The sequence below is a fragment of the Panthera leo genome, chromosome B1 (genome assembly GCF_018350215.1).
Source record: "Panthera leo isolate Ple1 chromosome B1, P.leo_Ple1_pat1.1, whole genome shotgun sequence".
Classification (NCBI taxonomy): domain Eukaryota; kingdom Metazoa; phylum Chordata; class Mammalia; order Carnivora; family Felidae; genus Panthera; species Panthera leo.
The window spans coordinates 200,427,314-200,453,775 of record NC_056682.1 but is presented as its reverse complement, the minus strand read 5'-3'; the positions used below and the strand labels follow the sequence as shown (position 1 = coordinate 200,453,775).

Below are 26,462 nucleotides of genomic sequence, written 5' to 3'. Positions count from 1 at the left end.
CAGTATAAAAAAACAGGTCAAGACATTTCTATCTTGTTTACGGTTGTGTTTTTAGTCTCCTATGCTACACTCATTACAAGTCCACTTAGAGGCAAACGTACAGTATTGGACATGTGCCAAATATTTACTCAATAAACTCAGTAAAATCAAGCACGATTTTTCAAAGCCATAGTCTTAAAGACAGCACACAATCACCGAGTACCAGAAGAAGAGATGGCTGAAGAACTTTCTCAGCATGAAAACCTATTACCAAGTACTTTTCCAGACACTACTGTGAGGTGACATAAGGCCAGAGTTTTGATTGACTTCCTCTTGCTGCCTTCTGTCAAAAAGGAAACTGGGAGCGGGAGGAAGGAAAGGAACACACGCCACCCTGAAGTACAGCTGGGATAGTGACGTCTGCCGGGAGCTGCCAGCATCCACCCCTGCCACCCACACCTTCCGGCCAGCAGCGCCCTGAAAAACCCAAAGCACCAAGTGTTTGAATGAGACTGGTGCCACCCCCACCTTCAGGCCCCAATTGGCTTCATACAAATCAGCGTCGTTTCATCCCTTCGGTCACAGAGATTGGCTCAGACACAGGCATGGGACCAATCAGAAATGGGCACCTGAAAGTGAGCAGAAAACAAAGGGGGGGGGGGGGGGAATGCATCCTCCAGATGCCAGAACCACGCTCCCTGCGACTGGCCCCCCACCTCCCTGGAAGCTGGCTGCAAAACCCAGCCGACAGAGGGGGGCAGAAGACAGGCAGGGCGGGAGTCCCGGGGACACTGTCAAAGCTCTGAATCGAACAGGCTGGGGCCTCCCCTATTAGTTACGGGAGACCTTTTTCCCCCGGAAGCCAGTTTAGGTTAAAATTTTGGTTGCCTGCCAAGGAAAGACATAGCTAGAATGGGAGGAAGGGCCTTAGTAACAAATCCACTTCTCACTGCTCAAAAGAACGGCGACTTGCCTCTAAAAACCAGCATCGTTTCAGGTTAACGACATCTGTTTTTCTACCTGGGTCCTCCACCAACAGTGACCACTCCTCGCTGGCCTCCCTGCCCTCAGGTGCCCACGCAGCTTACCCAGCAGCTCACAGGCCACCCTGCGATGCTGGCTGTCGAGAGCCAAGGGTCTTTCTGTCTTGGGGACTGACGCGCAGCCCCCAACGCGGCACATCAGGTTCGTCAGGGTCCGTCTGCTCACCCTGCCCGTCTCATCGCCCGCTCGCACCCCTGCCCTGCTCTTCTCTGGCCTCATGACATCAGGCCCTTCCTGTTTCTGTGACCTCGCGTGCACTCTCCCTTCCTTCTCCCTCCACCTGCCCAAAGGGTCTCTCCTCCGCCATTCCCCCTGCCCCCACCCCCGCACGCGGTGTCCCAAGCTCTGCACAGCCAGAGTGTCTCACAGATCCCGCACCTGCCTGGACCATCCCTAGTCAGCTCTGTATGCCTGGTGCCTGCCACAGCGTCTGGCATGTCACGGGCATCCACAAAAAGCAGAAATGCACGTGGTAAAAATGCAATTACTTATATTCAAAACCATTTCTCTATTCCATGAAAAGATTTTACCCCCCAAAAATACATTTTATTATGATATCTTAGGAAGTCTGTAGACATGAATTTGTGTATCCATCATCGGTGCTAGCTCCCACTCTGACTTTATTTTCGTATTCCCTATGTGTAAGGTGTATTTAATCAATGTGTATGGAGTAAATGTACGTTGCAATACAGCCTATGCGGTGAGACACCTGAGGAAGCCGGGGCGGGTCAGCTGCAGCAGTACTGTTAAGGAGGACAGCACTCTCACAGGGCACACTGGGATGCGAGCTCTCCCCCGGGCAGAGAAATGCTAACCTACTGCTGGCAGGCTGCGAGAGCACGTCACTAGTGGCCCCAAGAATAAAGAAGTCATCAGCCCTACTCAGTAGTCAGTACTGGGATTATTCTTTCTTAACCTCTGGAAAACAGAGATAATGCAATAATACAGCTACATTTCTAGAATGACGGGCTCTGAGCTAGAAAATACACCTCAGTTAGGAGATTTAAAAGGAGCTGCAACAAAGCTACAGTAACCAAAGCAGCGTGGTGCTGGCATAAAGACAAAGACGAGACCAAAGGAACAGAACAGAGAAACCAGAAATAGACACTCGCAAAAATGAGCAAGTGATTTTCAACAAGGGTCCCATGACTATTCGATGGGGAAAGGACGATCTTTTCAACAAATGGTGCTGGGAAAACTGGGCTTCCACTTACAAAAGAAGGGCAGTGGACCCCTACCTCACACCATACACAAAAGTTAACTAGAAATGGATCAAAGGCCTAAACATAAGAGTTAAATCTGTAAAACTCTTAGAAGAAACATAGGGAAAGCTTCACAACATTAGTTTTGGCAGTGATCTCTCGGACAGGACACCAAAGGCACAGGTAACAAAAGAAAAAATAAATAGGACTTCATAAAAATTTTTAAATCAAAAGACACTGTCACAGAGTGAAAAGGCAACCCATGGGATGGGAGAAAAGATTTGCAAACTGTGTACCCGATGGGGGTTAACACTAAGACATATGGAGAACTCCTAACATTCAACAACAGCAAGAAACAACCCGATTCAAAAACGGGCAAAGGACTTGGACAGACAGTTCTCCACAGCAGATACCCAGATGGCCAATAAGCACATGAAAGGACGTGCAACATCACTAAACATTAGGGAAAACGGGAATCAAAACCCCAATGAGATACCACCTCACACCCATCAGGATGGCTACTATAAAAATAAGCGATAAAAATAAATAACAAAAGTGTTAGTGATTTTGCGGAGAAACTGGACCCCGGGCAGTGCTGGAGGAATGTAAAATGGTACAGCTGCTGGGAGTTCCTCAAAACATTTGAAACAGAATTAACAGAATTACCGTATTTACCCAGCAATTCCACTTCTTGGTTATACACCTCCCCCCCAAAATTGAGAGCAGTGTCTCAAAGAGAGACTGTTTCTTGTTCACAGCAGTGGTATTCACAATAGCTAAAACATGGAAGAAACTCAAGTGTCCGCTGAGGGATGGAAAAGCAAAATGTGGCATTTTCATACAATGGAATATTACTCAGCCTTAAAAAAGGAGGAAATTCTGGGGCACCTGGGTGGCTCAGTCATTTGAGTGTCTGACTTCAGCTCGGGTCACGATCTCATGGTTCATGGGTTCCAGCCCCGCGTCAGGCTCTGGGCTGACAGCTCAGAGCCTGGAGCCTGCTTCAGATTCTGTGTCTCCCTCTCTCTGCCCCTCCCCTGTTCACGCTCCCTTTCTCAAAAATAAATAAGCATTAAAAAAATTTTTTTAAAAGGAGGAAATTCTGACACACCCTATACCAGGAATGAGGGCTTTCAGTACCTAAACAGACAGACAAAACTGTGGTTTACCCAGATGATGGAATACCATTCAACATTAAAAAGAAATGAGCTATCAGACTACAAAAGGACCTAGGGGAGCTCAAATGCTCATCACTAAGTGAAAGAAGCCAATCTGAAAAGTCCACACGTTGTGCGATTCCAACCAGATGACATTGTGGAAAAGGCAAAACTATGGAGGCCACGAGGAGACCCATGGATGTCGGGGCCTGGGAGAGAGGGGGATGAGCAGGTGGAGCACAGAGGACGTCTGGGGTAGTGAAAGTCCCCTGTAGGACACTGTGGTGACGGATGCAGGTCAGTCCCCATGCACCTGTCCAAACCCAGGCAGTGTCCAACACAGAGAGCGAATCCTAACACAAGCTATGGAATTCGGGTGATTACACAATGCAGGCTCAGTACCGAACGTACCTCTCGGGTGGGAGAGGGGGACGGTGGAGTAGCTCTGTACGTGAGATGGGCATGTACAGGAAACGTCTGTGCCTTCCTCTCAATTTTACTGTGAACCTACAACTGCTCTAAAGAAGTCTTTAAAAAAAAAAAAAGTGGGGCACCTGGTGGCTCAGTCAGTGAAGCGTCTGACTCTTGATGTCGGCTCAGGTCACGATCTCACAATTCGGGAGATCCAGCCTGCTTGGGATTCTCTCTCTGCTCCTCCCCCACTCATACTCTCCGCCCCCCCCAAATAAATAAACATTAATAAAAAAGGGACTGGCAGCAGACCAGTTACTATTTAATAATAGTCTATATTACAGACTACTTAATAAGGTCTCCTGCCCAGACTAACCAGAAAAGCCAGGTAAAGTATGCAACCAAGCCAGCATACAAACCTGTGCTGAAGCATATGGACCTGTTGAAGCATCCAGGCCTTGAGAAGACCGGGGGGCGGGGGGAGACAGCTGTGCCAGGCAAGGGCAGCCTACGGCAAGCACGGGAGCACTGGCATCTGAGCCTGCTTTCTCCTTCAGGAAATGGGCCCCTTCTAGGCCCAGGGCAAGACGCGGAGGAAGATGGCGGCCCTGCGAGAGACAGAGAGACCAGGAGAGCCAGGGGTGGCCTCTCAGGGCAGGACAGAGAGGCAAAGTGCCAGGAGGAAGGGGTGGGAAACAGGCCACACTACTGGGTTCTCCTCTGGACACGCGACACAGGTTGAGGCTGGGCAGGGCACACGGGGACTTGTGTTGATGGTAATGTTCTATTTATCTACCTGAGTGTCATTACATAGATATGATCTTTGTGAAAATTCGCCCATCACTACCCTGGTCGGGATGTACTTTATGCCCCAAGGAAAAAAAAAAAAAAAAGCTTAAGGAAAAACCCTCTTGTATTTTTGTGCAGAATCGATGGATGCCCCCCATCTGGAACCTAAAAAGACCTAACATTGTAAGAACACCTAAAGCAATCACACAGACTGAGGGATGAGCACGAAAGGACAATCTTGGAGGAGGTGGACAAAGATAAAACTCCTCAAAGAAAGAAACAAAGAGAACAAATCACGAAGAGTGGATAACACAGCAAGCGGTTTGTTTCAAACACAAATCTCAGAGTGTAGTACAGCCAGGGACACTTCCCCAAACTTGGGCAGCATTTTAGAAGAACGTGCTACTGGGCGCCTGGGGGGCTCGGTCGGGCGAACATCCGACTCTTGATTTCAGCTCACGTCATGATCTCACGGTCCGTGAGATCGGGCCCCACATCAGGTTCTGCGCTGCTGGAGTGAGGCCCACTTGGGATCCTCTCTCCCTCCCTCTCTCCTCCTCCCCTGCTTGTCGCTCTCATTCTCTCGCTCTCAAAATAAATAAATCAACTTAAAAAAAAAATAGATGAAAGTGTACTTTGCATGCAGGTACTCTGAGAGGGCTTCTTTTTGGTGGCTCGGCCGCCTAATCACTCCAGACTTCCTCCGGGGCACCTCCTCTCCAATTCTTAGTCCTTATGCTTCCAGGTGCTTGTAGCCCAGCCAGCAAAGTCCCCTCATCCTAGGAGCTGGGGTCAGGATGGGGCCGTGACCAAGTTGGCCTACCAGGACGAAACCCTGCTCTTCCTGCTGGACTCTTACAAATGAGGGTGGGAGGGGCGCCCGGGGGGGCTCGGTCAGTTGAGCGTCCGACTTCGGCTCAGGTCATGATCTCACTCTGTGGGTTCGAGCCCCGTGTCAGGCTCTGTGCTGATGGCTCAGGGCCTGGAGCCTGCTTCAGATTCTGTGTCTCCCTCTCTCTGACCTTCCCCAACTTGCGCTCTGTCTCTGTCTCTCAGAAATAAATGTAAACAAAAATTTTTAAATGAAGGTGGATCTGGGCTTGCAGCAGGGAGGGGACGGTGAAGCTTGAAAAGGAAAGCAATAGAGAAGGCAAGCTTCATGGTGGGGCACTGATTCCACGGAAGGCCCTGTATCCAGCTGCCACTGAGGCCAGCCCCAGCCTCTGGACATTAACAAGGGATCCCAAGTTGACTAGCTGTGTGACCCTGGGCAAGTAACTTAGCCACTGTCTCTAAGCACCTCCACCCCTGGGGCCGGGAGCCCTGGGCCTGAGTGCTCTGACGCGTGGCCGTACGCAGGGTATGTGTGCTCATTGTGAGCACTGCTTCCTTTGAAGCCAGACCGAGCTGGGCTTTCTGTCATCATCACGGGCTGCTGATAGAGCTTTCACAACACTGAGAACATTAAAATATAAAGACCAGAAAAGACGCTGTAATAAATTCTCGGATGATGGTTTTCATTTAATGATGAGGGAAGATTAAGAATGTGGGGTTCTACGAATGACATAGCGAAAAGCTGTCCTATCTTCCTCAGACGACTCTTCCTACTCATGACAGATTACAGGGAACCTGGTGTTGACCATCAGCCCAGCACAAGCCCAGGCAGGAAAAGTAAAGTCCCACCTTTAAATTATGGCTTCACTACAGCTTCCCTTTGAGCCAATCGTCAGACTGTAAAATATTTTTTAATAATTTAACTCCAGTCTATTTTAAGAGTTAGAGACGTGATGCCCCAAGCTTCCCCGCAGCACACGCTGCCGTGGCACTCGCTTTCACCCTAGAGGGACTCCACTCAAACTTCAACTGTGAACTAACAATGGCCTTCCCCCCACTTCTACAAACCACAAGTGCATTAAAAGACAATAAATCCATTCCACATAGTTTCTAAAGCCTGCCTTTGCAATAGAGTGTTCTTACATTGTTCATTCAATAACTATTTGTTATGTATGAAAACAAAAACAGCAAAACTCTCTAATATAAAAGTAGGCACACGTTGGATCTGACAGACAGGAGTTTAAATCCCAACTCACTGCTGTGTGGCCTCAGGCAGATCCCCTAACCTCTCTGAATGTGCACTGCTACACCAGCGGAGACAGAGAAAATACTACTTCCCTCCAAGGTGTGGTACGGAGGCCAAATAAGGCAGGCCTACATGAGAAATGTCCGGCACTGCCCTTGGCACGCTGTGGTGTTCTCTACGTGACCGGGCTACTGATTTGAGAAGGTAAAGGCATTACGGGAGAATGGCCGCTACAAAATGCAGCGGGATAACGGAGTTAGAAAAATCACCACTTTGCAACCATCAAAGTTAACAGCTGATTCAGGTGGAATCCTCTACGGGTGAGAAAACTGCCAGTCTCTCCAAACGGGTCACCTGATGATTACACAGAAAAGAGCGTCCAGCTTCCCACGGGAGAAACCTGGCAGACGTCCCCAGACCAGAGCCAGCACTGCCACGATGCAACAGACGGACGTCGTGTGCATCTGCCATGACGCATGACGAAGAAGGCAACTTGGTGGCTTACGGGAGGTCACTGCCATAAACACGTAAGCGATCTCTACACAGAAGCAAGCATCAGGCAAACCCAGAGTTAAAGGATATTCTGCTAAGCAACTCTCCTGTTAGCTTCAAAAATGTGGATGTGGGGAGACACAAAGGAAAGCTATGAACTACTCCTGATTAGAGGAGTAAAGAGGTGCCACCGGGAACGTAGGCGCAGTCTCAACCTGGATCCTGGGTGGGGGCAAGTTACGATGAAGGGCATCACTGGACAGCTGATACGAGGGGAAAACCGGCAGGATATCATGATGTGCCCATGTTACCCTCCCTGAGTCTTCTAACTGTATCCACGTGGCGAGGAGAAAGCCCCATCTCAAGAAACACACGCTGATTGATTTAGGGTAAGAGAGTACCAAAAGGAGGGGAGAGAAATAAAGCAAAAGCAGGAAAATATGATCAACGGGTGACTAAGAATACACGAGAGTTCCCCGTCATGTTCTCATTATTCCCATGTTCGAAATTATTTCACAAGAAAGCAAACATTTTTCAAAAATGAGTATCTGATTTCTGCCCTCCAGGACCTTCTAATCTACCGGGAAAGAGAATACATTCTAATAACCAGAACGAAGAGATCGCCAGTGAAAACATCACGTTTGGAAGCAGACGGCGCGGTCTCATCAGGAGCGAGAAGGACCCGCGGGCGGTGGCGGCTGGGCCCGAGCCCGGGTCAGGACAGTGGTGTACATTTCCATCTGGAGACAACACCGGTGAGCTCCGGATGGCGTGAGCGGGCATCTTCCAGAGTCTGGCGGCCACGACCAAAAGAAGAAAGACACGAAGAGCAAAGAGAAAGAAGAACGTGTAGAAACGAGGTGACTGTGGCGCCCCCAGGGCACCCGCGGGTCGGGAGGTGCTGCTCGCTGGGGCCGCTGCATTAGGATCCTGCTCAAATCACAGGCTGGCGCTGAACTGCTCGTCCTTCCGGCTCAATCAAGACCTCGGTCTGATCAGCCTCACTTCCCACCCAATCATCCTGTGCAGCTGAGGCCAAAGTCACGTGCAAAACCTTCCTGAGAACTCAAGAGCTCTTCGTGGGTGTGTTTTAACCAAGATTAGGAAAACTGAGGGATTAGACATGGCAGATAAGGCTAGAAGCTGCAGCAACGGCCTTAAAACTGGCTGGCCGTCTTCGAGTCAAGGTTAGACGTATTCACGAACTGAGGGTAAGATGGGAGGAAACAAACACCCAAAGGTGGAGTCGTTTGGCCCAAATGAGGAGCTGGGCCACCACACATCTGACCCAGACATCAGGGACTACACCTGGCCAGGGAGCAGGGCTGCGAGCTGGCATCTGAATCACAGAAGGTGGGCAAGGCCCCCCCTCCCCCCACTCCCCTACCAGGGAGACTGCCCTCGGCTCCGCACTTGGACTCCCTTTCGGGGGTACCGTGAGCGCGACCTCCCCTTGAGTCATGAAAAGTAACATCAGGTCTACCCGATCTCCTAGGTCACCTGTTAAAAACAAGTATCATCTGCAACTTGACCTTCCCCATCAGCATGGCACTTGGCACTGGGCCGAGGGGAGGGGTATTTTAAAAGCCCCGATTTCCCTTGGATTCTCCTTGTAACTGCACACAGGTTCTGTTTTCACCAGCCCTCATCCTCCCGCTCCCTACAGATGAAGCAGAACTCTGGAAGGTGGATCCAACAGTTGGGCACAGATAGGTGCCCTGCCCCGGCCCCCCAAGCCCTACTAAGAAAGGAACCAGAGGAATCACAAACACATCTCCTCAGAGAGGTGTTCAACTATAAGCTTAATCCCTGTGCTACAGCACGCTGGACATAAATACTTCGTGCTAATAAACTTACTAACGTTGACAAAATATTCTAGGCAGATACTGTTAGCACACAACCCTAAGAGTACATGAGTTTTGAGTTAAGAGAAATATCGTCCTCATTTCCGGAAATAAAAATTCTTCCAGGGGCACCTGGGTGGCTCAGTCGGTTAAGCTGCTGACTCGATTTCACCTCACGACCTCACAGTTTGTGAGTTCGAGCCCCATGCTGGGCTCTGCACTAACAGTGTGGAGCCTACTTGGGATTCTCTCTCTCCCTTTCTCTCTGTTCCTCCCCCACTTGTGTTCTCTCTCTCTCAAAAGAAACAAACTTAAAAAATAATAATAATAATTCTTCCATGTTTGTAGATTTAACATTTTATTTGCCTCTAAAAATATTTTAATTTTTTTTTAATGTTTTATTTATTTTTGAGCCAGAGAGAGACAGAGCATGAGCAGGGGAGGGGCAGAGAGAGAGGGAGACACAGAATCCGAAGCAGGCTCCAGGCTCCGAGCTGTCAGCACAGAGCCCAATGTGGGGGGCTTGAACCCTTGAACCGTGAGATCATGACCTGAGCCAAAGTCGGACACTTAACCGACTGAGCCACCTAGGCGCGCCTCTAAAAATATATTCTTTACATTTACTGGAAAGAGGATGGAAAATAGAGCCCTAGTAAGGAAATTATACAAAACACTGACTCCCAAAATGACACATTTTCTGATTATTAGGTTCTAAGTCAAACCCCTGAAAACGCCAACCTCATTGCCACCAGCCAGGGCAGCAAGCAACCTGGCAGCAGGGAAAACAGCTGTGTCCAGCTGGAAGAAAACACGTCTGTAACAAGTGATGAGGGACCAATGGTAAAACACGCTGGCAAAATTCTGTACTTATAGACAGGACCTGGAGGCTTCTCCGTGGTCTGGAAGGCAAAGCCAGCTTCTTCCGTCAATGAAACTTTACCCCTGCTTTCAGTGTTAGTGACGGTGGGTTTAAAAACCAGCAACAGAAACTGCCCACCAAACACTCTGGGTCACGCGAACGTGGTACGTGGAGGTCACCCAGAGCCCGTGTGGTCCCCGGTGACGACCGTGTGGCCCTCTCGGTAGGCCTCACTCTCAGTACCTCCTCTGGGAGGGGGACCCTGAAGTCGGACTTACTCTTTGGAGAACCCGGATCTGCTTACTTTTCACTTTCAACTCAGCACTGAAGTCAAATGAACTGCGTGAGGGCCGACTTCCCGGGGGGATCTACGACGACGTACCGCAAAGTCACGTGCTTCATGTCACACGCTTTGCTGAACAAGCAGTTTAACATGAAAATGAAACGTTAAGCTTCAGAACGTTAAGTGTAACAGACACAACGATGAAAAGGTCTCGTCCCGACGTGTGACGTTCCTGATGGCGGACACCAGCACCCGGCGCAGTGCGGCTCACAGGCAGGGGGCCGTCGAGCCCTCACCGGGCCCTGACGAGAGCCGGGGGGGCCTGAGCCAGAGTGTGATCGACGGGGAGAAAGGCCAAGTGCGGAGAAAAGCGCTGTGCTAAACAGTGTGCTGTGACCCAGCGCGTCGATGCCCCCTGGCAGGTTCAACGTCTGCGGACCGCGGCAGCCCGCCAGCCTGCTCCAGAGCGTAAAAGCGCTCCCTGAAGAGAACACACAAACCTGCAGACACAACCACGCATGTTCACAAAACACGTAAGACACGGAAGTACCTGTTCCTGTAGGTCGTAGTCATAGCTGTCGTGCAGCAGGAGGCTGAGGACATACCGGGTATAAATCATGGCGTCGATGCCACATTTCTCCAGCTCCTGTCCCAGCCAGGTCTGCACTGGGCCCAGAGCATGGAGCAGAGACATCTCAGACACAGGTACGGGGCCTGGAGAAGAGGCTGAGGAGCTCTCAGATGGTAAACCGTCCACGACAACTGTGCACACTGGGCGCATGAATTTAGGTTGCTGACATCCTTAAAATGCGAGGCATTTTCTGCAGGTGACGTTCTGTTGGTATCTGGAGGGGATTTTCACTCCAGTAAAAAGGAGAGACGCCGGACATCTAGGATAAGCATCTATTTTCGCGGGCTGTCAGCCATCTAGACCAGAATTTCCCTCTTCAGACATGACCAATGAATCAGCATCCTGGGAGCAACACACACACAGACGTGGTTTACTTTACTTTCACATTGAGGCCAGATGGAAGTCTCCGGCAGAACCTACGAAACGGGAGAGAAAAGAAAGGCACGCGTTATATACAGATACAAACTAAGTTACTGACCTTTTGGAGCAAAAAATCCAAAAAAACTGTTTATTGAAATTTGGTGTCTTAGGGGCGCCTGGATGGCGCAGTCGGTTAAGCGTCCGACTTCAGCCAGGTCACGATCTCGCGGTCCGTGAGTTCGAGCCCCGCGTCAGGCTCTGGGCTGATGGCTCAGAGCCTGGAGCCTGTTTCCGATTCTGTGTCTCCCTCTCTCTCTGCCCCTCCCCCGTTCATGCTCTGTCTCTCTCTGTCCCAAAAATAAATAAAAAAAAGTTGAAAAAAAAAAAAAAAAATTTAAAAAAAAAAAAAAAAAAGAAATTTGGTGTCTTAGAACACTGATTTCTCTTCGCGGTAATCTTTGACATCTGAAGCCAAGTGACATTTCAAACCCTTAGAAGCTTAATATCATTCAAAAGAAAGGAAAACTCAGAACTTTATACTGTTGTGCTTACGCTCAATCCCAAAGACATGTATCCTGCTATCTGAAGAGACCGGGCTAGTAAAACTTTGCTCATCTGTAACGCCGGAAGGCTGTGTGTGGTAACAAATCACTAGTTCATTTTTAAGCGTACGGAAACAAGCAACTGAATTGTCATTTCGTTCAGACGCTGGTCAAAAATGAGTCCTTTTCATTGAAGGTTTCACAAAGACAATCAATCGCTTCGTATGGCTAAAAGCTTTGCACAGCTGCTCACCACTTACTTATTTCGCAGAAGTTAAGGTAAACCGTGGATCCGGCTCAGAGCCGCGCCAGGCTGTAGCGTTGTATTTGGTGTCGCTACCACACCTTGGCTGATGGTTTGCTTACTTGTGCGACAGATGCCATGCTCTTAACAGTCTTTTCCCCTAAGTTAACCTACTGTGCATATGTCAAACTATTCGAACAGTGGCCTTATCAAATCATAACATTCCTATGTTAGAGTTCTGATGAACTTATTTCGCCAGAAAATAAAAACCAACACAACGGCAGGTAAATCTCCTTGGCTCAGCGTTTGCGTGAATTTTAGCAGACAATATGAGGGTTACCAAAAGTGACTTTCAAAAATTATGTTTGAGGTTAGTAAAAGCATCAAGTCAAAAAGACTTCCCCAAAGATTTAAGTCCCTGTTTCTTGCATTTCATGAAAAACTACACAGTGAGTTTTACAATCACTAAATATAAAGAGGGGCGCCTGAGTGGCTCAGTCGGTTAAGCGTCCAACTTCAGCTCAGGTCATGATCTCACAGTTCATGGGTTCGAGCCCCGTGTCAGGCTCTGTGCTGACAGTTCAGAGGCTGGAGCCTGCTTTGGATTCCGTGTCTCCCTCTCTCTCTGCCACTCCCTCCCTGCCTTCTCTCTTTCAAAACTAAATAAAACATTTAAAAAAATTTAAAATATAAAGAAAAATGTTTAAATCTACCACAGGACTAAGTTATTAATTTGTCATTAACGTATATTCTTCTTTCTAAAATTTTCTTTACAAAACTGTCTTTTCTGATTTATGGAAACTAGATAAACTAAAGCAAACTTTTTCTATAATTTTTACCTGCTGAAATTTTCCAGCTGACTCTCAAAACATTTTTCATAAGTTCTTCGATATGTTTGGCACTCAGGATGCCAGACAGATCAGCAATTAAGCACGACAGGGAATTCTGGGGACATCGCTTGAAGCAAGGTGACAAGCCGGTACTCATTCAATGAAGATCAACCAAGACAGAGGGAGGACTTTTAGCAACAGCGGAAGGAAACAGATGAAAGAATGGAAGGCAGCTTGGGCTCACAGGACACGGCACCAGAGACTGCTAGAGGGAGACCCTCGAGAGTCCAGCACCCGGGCATGCATGGGAGGAGCTGCCCAAGCACAGGAAGGGATCATCCCAAACAGGACCTGACGCTCAGCAAGGGGAGGGACGGTGCCTGCTTCCCACCAGCCAGACGGGAAAACCTCCTAATTCAGGGACACTGGCCACTCAGAAAGCTCCTGACTTAGAGAGGGGGAAGGAACTGACTCTAGACAGAATGGCACCTGCCTAACACATCCTAAAAGCAAGACCTCAAAGGACCATACCATTGCCAACTAATTTCGCTTCAGCCCCAGAACAAATGTTAAGAAATTTATAGGAACACAAAAATATGCAGCACCTAAGAAAGTAAAATTTACGGGCGCCTGGGTGGCTCAGTCGGTTAAGCGTCTGTCTGCCTTCGGCTCAGGTCACGATCCCAGGCTTCATGGGTTCAAGCCCCGTATCGGGCTCCGCGCTAACAGCACAGAGTCTGCTTCCAATACTCTGTTTCCCTCCCTCCCTCCCTCTCTCTGCCCCTCCCCTGCTCTCTCTCTCTCAAAAATAATATAAACATTTTTAAAAAGTTAAAAAAAAAAGTAATATTTACCACGGCTGGCATCTAATAAAATATCAGCAGACATGCAAAGAAACAGACACAGAGGAAGTAGACATGAAGAGATAGATTAATTGAAACCGACTCAGAATTGACACAAAAGTTAGAATCAGCAGAAAAGGCCCTTGAAGCAGTTATGAAAAACGCCATATGGGGATGAGTAGAGAACAGAAGATATCAAGTCAAACATCTACAGATGAAAATGACAGTATCTGAGGTGAAAAGTACACAGGATGGGGTTAATAACAGATTAGCCATTTCAGAAGGAAAAATAACAGAGGGTTTTTTTTTTAATGTTTATTTATTTATTGGGGGGGGGGGGGGGGCAGAGGGAAAGAGAGAGAGAATCCCAAGCGGCCTCTGCACTATCAGTGGGGCTCGATCCCATGAACCATGAGACCTGAGCCAAAAATCAAGAGTCGGATGCTCAACCAGCTGAACCACCCAGGCGCCCCAATTACAGAGTCTTCAACTACAAAAGAAACCATACGAAATGAAACAGAGAGAAAGGAACAAATTAACACAGCCTCAGCGAGCTCCGTGACAATTTTAAGAAATCTAACATACGTGTAATTGGAGAAGAAACAGAAGGCAACAAAGATATCCGAAGAAATAATGGCCAACGTTCTTCCAAAACGGATGACAGCTAAACACAGAGATCCAAGTTCAATGAACTCCCAGCACAAGAAACATGAAGAAAATGACACCGAGGCACGTGGCAACAAACTCCTTCAAACAAGTGACAGAGGAAGAATGCTTCACACCAGACAGAGAAGAGACATGAGGTGTAACAGAGCAAAGAGAATGAGGACACCAGGTTTCTTGTTGGAAACAGGCAAATGAGAAGACAAGGGGGCAAAAAAGACTTGAAAAGACTGAAAGGAAAAGCCAGCAACTTAGAATTCTGTACTCCTCAAAAAATCTTCCAAAACAAAGGGGAAACAAAGACTTCTCCAGACATGCAAAAGCAGCAGAGACATCAGAAATGATAAAGACAGTCCTTGGGGCAGAAGGAAAATGACACTAAAACAAAACGTGGATCCACTCAAAGGAACAAAGGGCACCAGAAACATTCTTATTACTTCAGCATCTTTAAAAGATAATTCAATGATTGAAACAAAAATAGTAACTATCTGTTGCGAGGTTTACAACATACGTATAAGCAAAACCCAGGGCCACACAGCAGGAAGAGGAGCGGAGAAAATGTGATACGATTACCCACGCTCCTGTCACACTCTGTGAAATGGTAGAATGCCACTTGGGAGAGACTGGGATAAGATAGGAGCTCGTAATAATCCATGTAAACAGTCTAACCAACCAATTAAAAGGTAGAGGTGGCTGTGTGGGTGGCTCAGTCAGCTGAGTGTCTGAGTCTTGATTTCGGCTCAGCTCAGGATCTCATGGTTCCTAAGGTGGAGCCCCCGTGATGGGCTCTGTGCTAACAGCGCACAGCTTGCTTGGGATTCTCTCTCCCTCTCTCCCTGAATCTCCCCTGCGATCACATGTGCCCTCTCTCAAAATAAACAAACATTTAATAATAATAATAATAATAATAATAATAATAATAATAATAGGCAGAGATGGTCAGATTGGACTCTAAAACTGCAAGACCCAAATATATGCTCTGCTTACACAAATATCCACATCAAAAATAAAGACACAAATAGGTTAAAAGGATGGAAGAAGATACATCATGCCAACACCAGCATAAAGCAAGGTTGAGGGTCTACAATAATGGGACAGATTTCAGAGCAAAGAGTATTAACAGAGAAAAAGGTCATTTCACAATGATAAAGGGGTCAATTTATCAAAAGGATATACCAGTCCTATTTATTATATATCTAGTAGTAGAGTTTCCAAAATGCGTGAAGAGGAGCATGTGGGTGGCTTGGTCGGTTAAGTGTCCGACTTCCGGCTCAGATCATGAGCCCAAGTTGGTGGGTTTGAGCTCCACATCGGGCTCTGTGCTGACAGCTGGGAGCCTGGAGCCTGCTTCGGATCCTGTGTCTCCCTCTCTCTCTGCCCCTCTCCCACTTGCACTCTGTCTCTGTCTCTCAAAAAGTGAATAAACATTAAAAAAAAAAAATTTCAAAATGTGTGAATAAAAACTCACAGAATTTCAAGGAAAAATAAACAAATCCACAATTATACTTGATTTCAAAACCTTTCTCTCAATCATTGAAAGGAGTAAATAGAAAATCAGTAAGGATATAAAAGACTCGGCAGTATTATCCTCGAATTCGATATGAGACTATATTCTGGGCCATAGAGAAGGTTGCAACAAACTTTAAAAGGACTAAGAAATCACAGAAAACGTATTCTCTGACCACATGGAACCAAATTATAAATAACAGAAACGTATTACATAACTCTACATACCAGAGCAAAGAAGAAATTAAAGGAGAAACTAGAAAGTATTCTGAACCAAAGGAAAATGAAAACCCAAGACGTGCTATTTCTAGGATGCCGCTAGAGCAGTTTAGGGGGAAACTAATAACACCAAGAGCATGTAGTAGGAAAGCTCTCAAATCAAGGACCCCAGTTTTCACCTTAAGAAAATGGAAAAGAATGGGGCGCCTGGGTGGCTCAGTCAGTTTAGTGTGCAACTTCAGCTCAGGTCATGATCTCACAGTTCATGAGTTCAAGCCCCGTGTCGGGCTCGGTGCTGACAGCTCAGAGCCTGGAACCTGCTTCAGATTCTCTGAAGCAGAGCCTTCTCTCTGCCACCCCCCCCCCCCCTTGCGAGTATGTGTGGGCATGTGCGCACACGCGTGCTCTCTCTCTCTCTCAAAAATAAATAAAAACATTAAAAAAAAACTAGAAAAGGAAAGCAAATGAAACCAAACTGAGCAGAAAAAGGCAATATTAGAGCAGAAACCAGTGAAACAGAAAACGAAACACCATGAAACCAAATGCTGATTCTTTTAGACAAAGTCCTTTACAAGCCTCCAGCCAGACTGTTGAATAGAAAAGACATCAATTACCACCATCAGGAAGGAGAGAGGTGAGATCACTACAGGTTCCATAGATTAAAAAGGATAACAAGGGGATGTCAGAAAAAACTTTACACCAATAAATTATACAAAGATGAATTGACCAAGTTCCTTGAAAACACAAATCACCAAAGTTCACTCAAAAAGAAAGAATAAGTAGCCCCATATCTAGAAAAGTGACAGAATTTGTAGTTTAAAACATTCCCACAAAAGACTCTCCCAGCCCAGAAGACTTCAAAGCTGAATCTCGCCAGATATTTAAGGAAAACGTGATGCCGTGTCTATCCACACTCTTCCAGAAAATTAAGGAGAACACTTCCCAAATCACATGATGAGGCCAGCATTATCCTGACCCCAAACCCAACACATTATAGGAAAGGAAAACCACGGACTAATACGCCGCATGAACACAGATGCAAAAATGCTGAACAAAACGCAGGAAACCAAATCCTAGAATGTATGTCAGACCCAGGGAGTAGGGATGTGCAAAGAAGGCCGTTCATGACATCGACACACTTGTCTTCGCAACAGAACCTTTAAAATACTAGTTTCACACAAAAACAACTTAGTGTAAGGCTTTTTTTTCATTATTTAAATGCACTAAGGCCTTAAATAGTCATGCCATGACAGACTTTGTTCACTGTGAAGACAGAGAGAAATGCTGTTTTAGTTGTTGTTATGTACCCTTAAAAATTTTTTTTAATATTTTTCAGAGAGAGACAGAGCGTGACCCCGGGAGGGGCAGAGAGAGAGACAGACACAGACACACACAGACACAGACACACACACACACACACACACACACACACACACACACACACAGAATCTGAAGCAGGCCCCAGGCTCTGAGCTGTCAGCACAGAGCCCGAAGCCAGGTTCGAACTCACAAACCGTGAGCACGACCTGAGCAGAAGTCGGACATTTAACCCACTGAGCCACCCAGGCACCATTATGCGCACTTTAAAAGAACATGGTTTCAAACCAACCATAGAGGTTTGTTGTCATTAAGAGATTTCACCCTTCCTTAGCCAAGTTCAAGGATTCAAGAAGTGGGTGAGAAAAAAAAATAAGTATACACATGCAAAATGAAGCAAAGCACGCTGACCTCCCAAGATCTCACCAAACTGGTTAAAACCTTCCCTTGCATTCTCACCTCTAACAGAACTCTTCCTCGAACTTGTTCAATAGCTGATTCTATATGGCTTTTATTTATTTTTAACATTTATTGATTTTGAGAGAGAGCGAGCGAGCACGAGTGGGGGAGGGGGGAGAGAGGGAGAGAGAGAATCCCAAAAGCCTCCGCACTATCAGCACAGAGTCCAACACCAACACTGGGCTTGATCCCAAGAATCGTGAGATCGTGACCCGGGCTGAAATCAAGCAAGCGTTGGATGCTTAACCGACAGAGCCACCCAGGCACCCCATATAATTTTTAAATAATGGGCCAGATCCCTAGACTCACTAGCGGTGATGATCTTTTTTTTATTCCTGATGGTTCCGACCGCAGAGAACCACAGAGAAAGAGCCCAGGCTCGTAAGTGTGGTGCCCCCAGACGCCCTGGCAGTTGTGTGTGCAACACCTCTGAGTGAATCCTGGTAGTGAGGGATCGGAGACGGAAACGGTACACGATGGCTCTTCCTGCACCATAATAGCAGGTCTGAATGTCCTTGGAGCCAAAGAGTGTCCGTGCTCCTTCTTGTGAGCCTCAAACTGCCAGGTACAGAAGATTGGGCCAGAACTAAGCTTCCTCTCCCTAAGCAGCAAGCCTTCAGTAGAGGGGTGAAGGCTGGACCAAAAGAGAGTCTATTTCCAGTTCTGAACGGAAAGGAGACTCCTAGGTACGCTGGCTCATGATTTTTGTTAAATTAAAACTCATTTTGGGTAGGATCTATCACATGGTCAAAACGATGGGAGGGGCCTGACAAGCGGAGGCAAAACCCGTGAACGTCCACCTGGCAAGTTCAAGAACACAGCTGGCAAACACCCCAATTTCAAACTGTCTATTCGACTTTATACTCCTTCCAAATGTGAAATTTAGCCAGTATGAAGTTAAATTCCATTCAATATAACCAAAATCTCCAAAAGAGTTTTGAAGAAAAAGTATCACTGTTTATACTCAAAAGGTTTTTGTTTTGCTTCATTTTTCAACATTTGATTCTCCAGAGGTTCACAAGAGAAGAAAAGACCCTTGGACCATCTCGAGTGTCTGTCTCCCAAGCAAGACTGACCCAAGTCATCCTAAAGACTGGGCTGCATTTGGTGGTAATTTATAAGGTCTCACAATAATATACTTATTTTAGAATATCTTTTTTCTTTTTTACATCAAATTTTAAATGGTTTCCACCAAGGACTCAAAATATACATATAGCTACAATTAAATGAAGTTTCTACCACTTATGGCTTTAAATTTTTTTTTTAATTTTTATTTTTTAGAAAGAGAGTACGAGTGGTGGGGGAGAGGGGCAGGAGGAGAGGGGAAGGGAGGGAGAGACAGAGAGAGAATGAATCCCCAAGCAGGCACAGCTGGGATCATGACCTGAACCAGAACAGAGAGTAGGACACTTGACCAGCAGCCCCCGGGCGCCCCTCTTGTTCCGTTCTTGAAGGCAGCACGGAAAGGTGGGGAGCGCACAGCCCAGCAGCCACCACTCGGAGCTTTCTGTAGTCACTCTCACCTCCGCTACTTACTAGCCGGTTTCGTGCCTGTAACTTCCTGGGGTCTGTTTCCTCACCTGTGAAACCGTAATACACACCTGCCCTCCCAGCAGCTCAGTCCCTCACGACGCTGCTCAGTGAGCAAACGAGACCGACATCTGTGTATTTGGTGGCCTTTGCATGTCCTACGGTGTCATACAAACGGCAGGTATTGTTACCAACCACCCCCTCGAGTTGTTACATTCACACCTACAGGCGCCTTCACTAATCGGATTCCATGAAGAATAGTATTTGTGGAAAATTTATTTCACTTTTAAGACAAAAAATACTCGATTTCCTTACTATTCTTAAAGCAATAAAGCATGAGGGGCGCCTGGGTGGCTCAGTCCGTTAAGCGTCCGACTTCGGCTCAGGTCCTGATCTCGCGGTCCGTGAGTCCGAGGCCCGCGTCGGGCTCTGTGCCGAGAGCTCAGAGCCTGGAGCCTGTTTTGGATTCTGTGTCTCCCTCTCTGTCTGCTCCTTCCCCACTCGCACTCTCTCTCACTCTCTCTCAAAAATAAATGAACATTTTTTAAAAATTTAAAAAACAATAAACTATGAAATCTCCGTCACTTACAAGAAACTAGCTTCTAGTCACTTCGAAGCCTTCCCTCTTGTTAACCAGTAGCTTAGTTCTCTGCTACAAATTCAAAGAACTCAGAGTGGCAGAGTGCAGAGGATGACCCCAGAAATACAACGGCTCCTTTGCGGTCCAGCTTTCTACGTGTTTTGAGGCACACACCGCAGAGCAGTCTCCGCAGAGAAGGCCCACCAGCCCCCAAAAGGACCGACCCACAGGAGCTCTGCTGCCCAATGTAAAATTTCTAGCCCTTTTAGAGTCTGAGGTATTAAAAATGGCCCTGGTGGTGAATGAAAATCTTCCCCCAAAGACTGGGGCAACTCTGTGCAGGCTTGGGGATCGATCAAAGCCTCCGGGCCTGACATTACTCTGGGCCCAGAAGGCAACGTGCTGGACTTGGGGGCGGGGAACCTCTTTCAAGTCCCGTTCACTCTGGTGACACCTCCAGGAGTCCCTATGCCACCATGGGTCTTCAGGGCCCTGGGGCCTGTGATGTTTATGATTAGATCTGGGACCAGAGTAACAAACTGAATTTTAAAAATAAAAGCATTTAATTCTTTAACTATCTAAGTCTACAGGTTTTCAGTCATACAATTAGTCCCAAATGATCTGTCCACTAAGAAAAAAGGAAAATGGACCTACTACTTAAGTGATTACATAAATACTCCTTCAATAATTAAGACATGGGAAGGCCACAAATTTCAAATGAGTAATTCAATAACGAGGGTTTTTTTGTGGTGGGACGAAGGGTCATTTTGAAGATTTTTTGCCAAAATCTCTCCCCTTACGTAACAATGCTCCATGAAATACAATGTTGTCTTTCTGTACTCTTTTTATGATACCACACACATTCCTAGAAGTAATTCAAATTACAGCCCCATTAGTGTGCCACGCGAGTCCTCCGGGGCACAGGAGAGTGTTTCCTACAAGCTCTAAGAAACAGACAGTCTATGGTTTAGCTTCTGTAGAGCTCAAGCAGAGCAGACAAGTGACCGGTTGAATTTAATTATTAAACTGTTTCCGGGGCAACTGGGTGGCTCAGTTGGTTAAGCATCCAACTTCCGCTCAGGTCACGCTCTCAGTTGGTTAGTTCGAGCCCCACATGGGGTTCTGTGCGGACAGCTCGGAGCCTGGAGCCTGCTTCAGATTCTGTGTCTCCCTCCCTCTGCCCCTCCCCTGCTTACGCTCTGGCTCTGTCTCTCTCTCTCTCTCTCAAAAATAAATAATAAACATTAAAAAACATCTTTTTAATAAAGTAAATAAAAAATAAAGTGTTTCCCTTCTTTTTTTGTAATAAAGTGCATATAGTTTTAGATTTGCCGAAAACACATAAAAATTATTTCAAAAGCACCATCTCTGGGGCGTCTGGGTGGCTCAGTGGGTTTAGCGTCCGACTTCAGCTTAGGTCATGACCTCAAGGTTTGTAGGTTCCAGCCCGACATCGGGCTCTGTGGTGGTGACAGCTCAGAGTCTGGAGCCTGCTTCAGATTCTGTGTCTCCCTCTCTCTCTCTCTCTCTCTCTCTCTCTCTCTCTCTCTGCCCCTCTCCCACTCACACTCATGCTTGCTCGCTCTCAAAACTAAATAAATATTTTTTTAAAAAAATGTTTAAAGCATCATCTCTGATATGGTACATACCTACCACGTGTGGAATGTTCTCGACTCGCTTGCATTCCAGCACAACTGATCATAAAGAGCACCAGCCAACAGTTCTGACTCACGCTTCCGGGGCAGTGGGAAGTGCAGATCTTTTGGAGGGAAATCTGTTCAACCAAAAGACTCACTCTTTTTACTCTCCAAAACTTCTGCTTTTCTGCTCAAGTGGATCACACTTTCGAAAGCTACTTTCGTGACAAAAGTTTGTTAAAGTTCTTACGAAACATGAAAAGAGAGGGACACCCACACACAATTTCTCCATCAAAATATAACTCACTGTTAGTATTTTCATGTGGTTATCATCAGTGTTTTTCTCCCTCTGTAAAGAACTTAAAATGTTTTATGATTTTAACATGTTAAATAATAATATAGGCTTCTTCTGTATTCTGCATTTTTCACCCAACATTACATCTTCTCGGTGCTGTTCTAGGGCCCAATATGGCAGCCACCAGTCAAATGTGGCTATTTATATTTTAATTTAAATTCAGCCACGCCAGGGGCACCTGGGTGGCTCAGTGGGTTAAGGGTCCACCTCTTGATTTCGGCTCAGGTCATGATCTCATGGTCAGGGGACAGCACGCTGTGTCAGGCTCCACGCTGAGTGTGGAGCCTGCTTAAGATTTGCTCTCTCCCTCTCCCCCTCCCCTACCTGTACATGCACGTGCATGCTCTCTCAAGAAAAAAAAAAAAAAATCAGCCACACTAGCCACATTTCAAGAGCTCAAAAGCCACAGGTAGCTAGTAGCTAGTGGCTACTGTGCATACATAGGACATTTCTATCACTGCGGAAGTTCTACTGAACAATACTGGCTTGATTCTCTCCAGCAAATGAATTATGTTGGACTAAACACAAAGTCATTGGCTCTTTTCAACAGAATCCACGTACTCTCCCTATGTACCTGCGGACTGGACAAGACGGTCCTCCTCATACCCAGAAGACAGAATGCTAAGCACAGCCATTCCGAGACAGCACAATGTGCCAGAGGGACCGTTGAAGGAAAACGGAAAACTTCTGCCTTTGTGTTTGATAGGTCTCAAGTTTTACCAGGTCAAATGTCATTGCAAGTAGAAGGTCATCATGGAAAGTTGGAGGACAACGTCAAACTGTATAAAGAACAGCAAGAACCATGAAGCTCTCAAAGCAGAAAGAAAGCTGAGAACAACCAAGAAGGAGGCCAAGGTTCGAAATTCGGGAAGAAAGGTTATTGAGTCAAAATAGGATGGATTACGCTGCAGAAACAAACAACCCCCAAATCACAGTAGCCTAACACAAGCTTTAGGTCCTGCTCCTGCCCCATGGCCATCCAGACTGGCCGGGACGCTCGGCATGATCACGGCACAACTACTCTGGGGGACCTGAGATGACGGTACGGCCAACCCTGAACCCTGCTAGTCCCGGAGCCAGGGAAAAAGAACACCTGTGCCAAAGGATGTCCCAGCACTTTGGAAACTCCCTCCTGCAAGTGAGCCCTCCACCGCATCAGTCAGAGCAAGTCTCATGACCTCGCCCACGCAAGGTGGGTGGGGGGCGGGAGCACGCCCAGGGAGGAGGGGGAACAGCAGTCGTGGGTGTCAACAGCCCTAAAGGCTGCTTCCAGGGGCAAAATGTGGGCCTCTTGATAGGCAACAGCTCTGAAGTCTGTTGAAACCAGCCTTCTGGTAAGGTGAGGTGGCCTCCTGGAGGCAGATGAACTAAAACACTGCAAAAGAAAAACCAACCCCCACAAAAGGGACTAACATGCTCAGGGAGGTTTCAGAAGACAAGTCCGCTGCTGAAACACCAACGCCTACATGGCAATGGAGCCAACTCCTGCCCCCTCCCCTCTCAGAAGCTGTCCCTGATTACTTAAGGCCACACTGCCCTCTTCCCGTGCCACTCGGGGCACTCACTGTCCTCCCCGCTCTCTGGCTTTCAAAGATGAGCAGCCATGCTCTTCTCCAACTGCTTCCAGCATGTGATTCCTTCACGAGCTGAAGGTTCTTCAAGACCAAACCTGCGACACGGTCCACATGCTAATTGGCAGAATGCTTAGGCCTCGGCAGGTGGGCAAAACTGCACCAAACCGAACAACTGCCCAATCCAAACGGGTGAAGGAACTCTGAAAGGCAGCCTTGGGAAATCAAACAACATTCGTACCACTAGCCTGTGGGGGGAGACACGGAGCTCCGGTCAAGTTCTCGGCCCCCAGGCGGAAGCGCCTCTAACCCAGGAGCCCCACGGAGCACTCTCCCACCACCCACACTCGTCCTGGAGGCTTCTTGTGTGTGTGGCGCTGTGCGTGCTGTCCGTGACACAAAATCAACGCCCTCCCGGTTTCCTCCCTCCGTACTTACCACCCTAAGTCGGTCGGCTCTGCTCTTCATCCTTGGGTTATCAGCCTGTACTGCTTCCCAGGGAAACACCCTGCCTCCCGCTCTCCCTCCGAACCAGTTCGGTACTTTACAATTTATGCCTTCACGCTAACTACGTAGTTTTAACTAGTCTTCCTCACTACGCACTTCACAGCAAATCTGACAAAGCGCTCAGTATTCAAGGGTCTAAATTACCCAAAACTGTCTTTTCCTAATTCTTAATTCCTAATTCCTCAAACTGGGTGTCAAATACAATTTTCACACACACACACACAAAAGCCTTTAAGGGAAGGGGAAAGGACGTAAAAAACATAAATAGAAGAAAACAGAACAAAGAAAGCAGATGTTTAAACTACCAAGACTCGGACTTTCAGATTCCGTTCTACTACTTTTCACCACGATCCTGAACACACGCCTGGCAGATCCGAGCGCGCACGCACGTGTAACGAGGCAGCCATATGCATACACATAATCCTTGCCTGTTACTTTCTGGTCTCGGTGCATCGATTTGGAACACAAGATATTGCTCATTTTCTTTAGCAGGTAGATGCCTCCAGAGCGAATCTACGGCCAGAGAAGGAAACGCATCGAAAATCTACAGTCTCAACTGGAACTCTGACAAGTGAAGAAACGACAGGCTGGAAGTTGATCACACAAAACCGTTTAGCTTCTGTACCCAAAAACTATCGTCGATACCATGAGACCTGGGCCTCTTCCCCATCTACAAATGTGTCAAGTCCCAAGAAATAAACTAGCTTTCTTTTTAAGATAACATAATCCCTAAAACTAGCATGGGACATGAGTGCTTTCTACGCAAAGAAGAACTGCATAAAGATCAAATTCCATTTTTACCAGCCAGGTTATCAGAAATGAAACTCATTAATGTATATTCTCTCCACTGACAATTAAAATGAATTCTTTTCATGAATACAGGATTGTTCTTATAGACAAGACTTATTTGACAGAAACAGGAACTAGCAAATATCTTACTAAATTGCAGACAAGGAACAGACCTGGTTGATCTCTGATGTAGGAAACAAAGGCAAAAGGAAAAAAAATAAATTTCCTTACAGCTTTACAGCCCATTGACAAAGAGTGGCCTTCCTTGAGGAGCTCAAATACCTCAATGGTGACAACACTTTGCCAAGGGCAAAAGGCGATCTTAGCTTAACATTCTCCCAACCTCCAGGATCCTGTAAGTCTACTTTAATATATAAAAGTTCCTCTGGAAACTTCCTTTATCTCCACCGCCCCCCCCCCCCCAAAAAAATGTTAGCAATCATCCTCCAAGCCTATGGCCCGCTGATACACATCTGAAGGGTCTCATGACTAAGGTTTTTCTGGAAAGTAATAAATATTTCTTAACGGCAGCTAGCCCCCTCAAGGTCCTGGAGACCTTGCTTCCAAATTCCTTAGAGACTTACGTTGTTCCCCCCTACCTCTAACCCCTACCCCACCCCCACCCCCGCCCAACTTAAAAGTATATCATCAGTCATCCATCACAACCCCAGTGCAGCTCTTTCTGCCCATGGGTCCTGTCCCCGTACTTTAATAAAACCACCCATTTGCAAGGAAGACATCTCAAGAATTCTTTCTTGACCGTCGGCTCTGAACCCCAACATTTCCACATCAATCTCCCTGTTGAAAAGATAAGAAAAGGATAGGGTGGCTCAGTCGGTTAAGCGTTCAACTTCGGCTCTGGTCATGATCTCATGTGGGTTCGAGCCCCGCGTCGGGCTCTGTGCTGACAGCTCAGAGCCTGGAGTCTGCTTCGCATTCTGTGTCTCCCTCTCTCTCTGCTCTTCCCACACTTGCTCTCTCTTTCAAAAATAAACATTATGGGGCGCCTGGGTGGCTCAGTCGGTTAAGCTCCGACTTCGGCTCAGGTCATGATCTCGCGGTCCATGGGTTCGAGCCCCGCGTCGGGCACTGTGCTGACAAGCTCAGAGCCTGGAGCCTGTTTCAGATTCTGTGTCTCCCTCTTTCTGTGACCCTCCCCTGTTCATGCTCTCTCTCTCTGTCTCAAAAATAAATAAACGTTAAAAAAAATAAAATTAAAATTAAAAAATAAATATTAAAAAATAATAAAATTTTTTTACAAATAAAAAAGGAGACAAACTAGATAATGAGAATAAACAGGTGGAAGCACTCGTTCTACAGAGAATCAGAAGTACCAGACAGACTTCCACTCAAGCAAAAACAAATGGGAACGAGAGCACGTGTGTAATGAGACTAAATTAAAGAGAAGAGTTTTCAGTGCAACCTGGATAAATTCTCCCCTGCTGGTGTGCCATTGTCAAATGCTGACAGAACTCAAAGTCCAGATCAGCCTCTGAGTTCTGAGTTTTAACTGGCCTAACCAGAGGGAGATAAACTGCTTATGCAAAGTAACATTGTTTTCTTTCTAACTTTTACTCCGGGGCAGTTATCTGATGATTCATACTCAAATGCTAACATTTCTGGCTTGAAAAGCTGGCCTGATCTTCCCTGATTGAAATCTCTTTGCAGGTTATCACATTACAATAACCAGTGAGGGGTTTATAATTCATCTGGATCTATTAGACATCAGAATTCGTTAGC

General features: G+C 46.8%; 1 protein-coding gene across 22 annotated transcripts in view; it reads right to left on the bottom strand.

Annotated features, from left to right (window-relative positions):
* The window catches only part of KIAA0232 (KIAA0232 ortholog), an 84,511-nt gene that overhangs the window by 39,107 nt on the left and 18,942 nt on the right, over window positions 1-26,462 (bottom strand). For 8 of the 22 annotated variants that reach the window (XR_006202043.1, XR_006202044.1, XM_042936954.1 and 5 more), the window contains exons 1-3: window positions 21,513-21,781; window positions 10,691-11,187; window positions 4,213-4,401 (exon numbers count right to left, since the gene is read on the bottom strand). Coding sequence is in view for 14 of the 22 variants with exons in the window: in XM_042936954.1 (XP_042792888.1) it covers window positions 4,213-4,401; window positions 10,691-10,921 (420 nt within the window). In the remaining 8 variants the exon portion in view is untranslated. Of the gene's footprint in view, window positions 1-507; window positions 609-4,212; window positions 4,402-10,135; window positions 10,273-10,690; window positions 11,188-21,512; window positions 21,782-22,429; window positions 25,095-25,429; window positions 25,449-26,462 lie in introns of those variants that run through there. The other 14 variants (XM_042936955.1, XM_042936956.1, XM_042936957.1 and 11 more) reach the window with 12 other exon arrangements.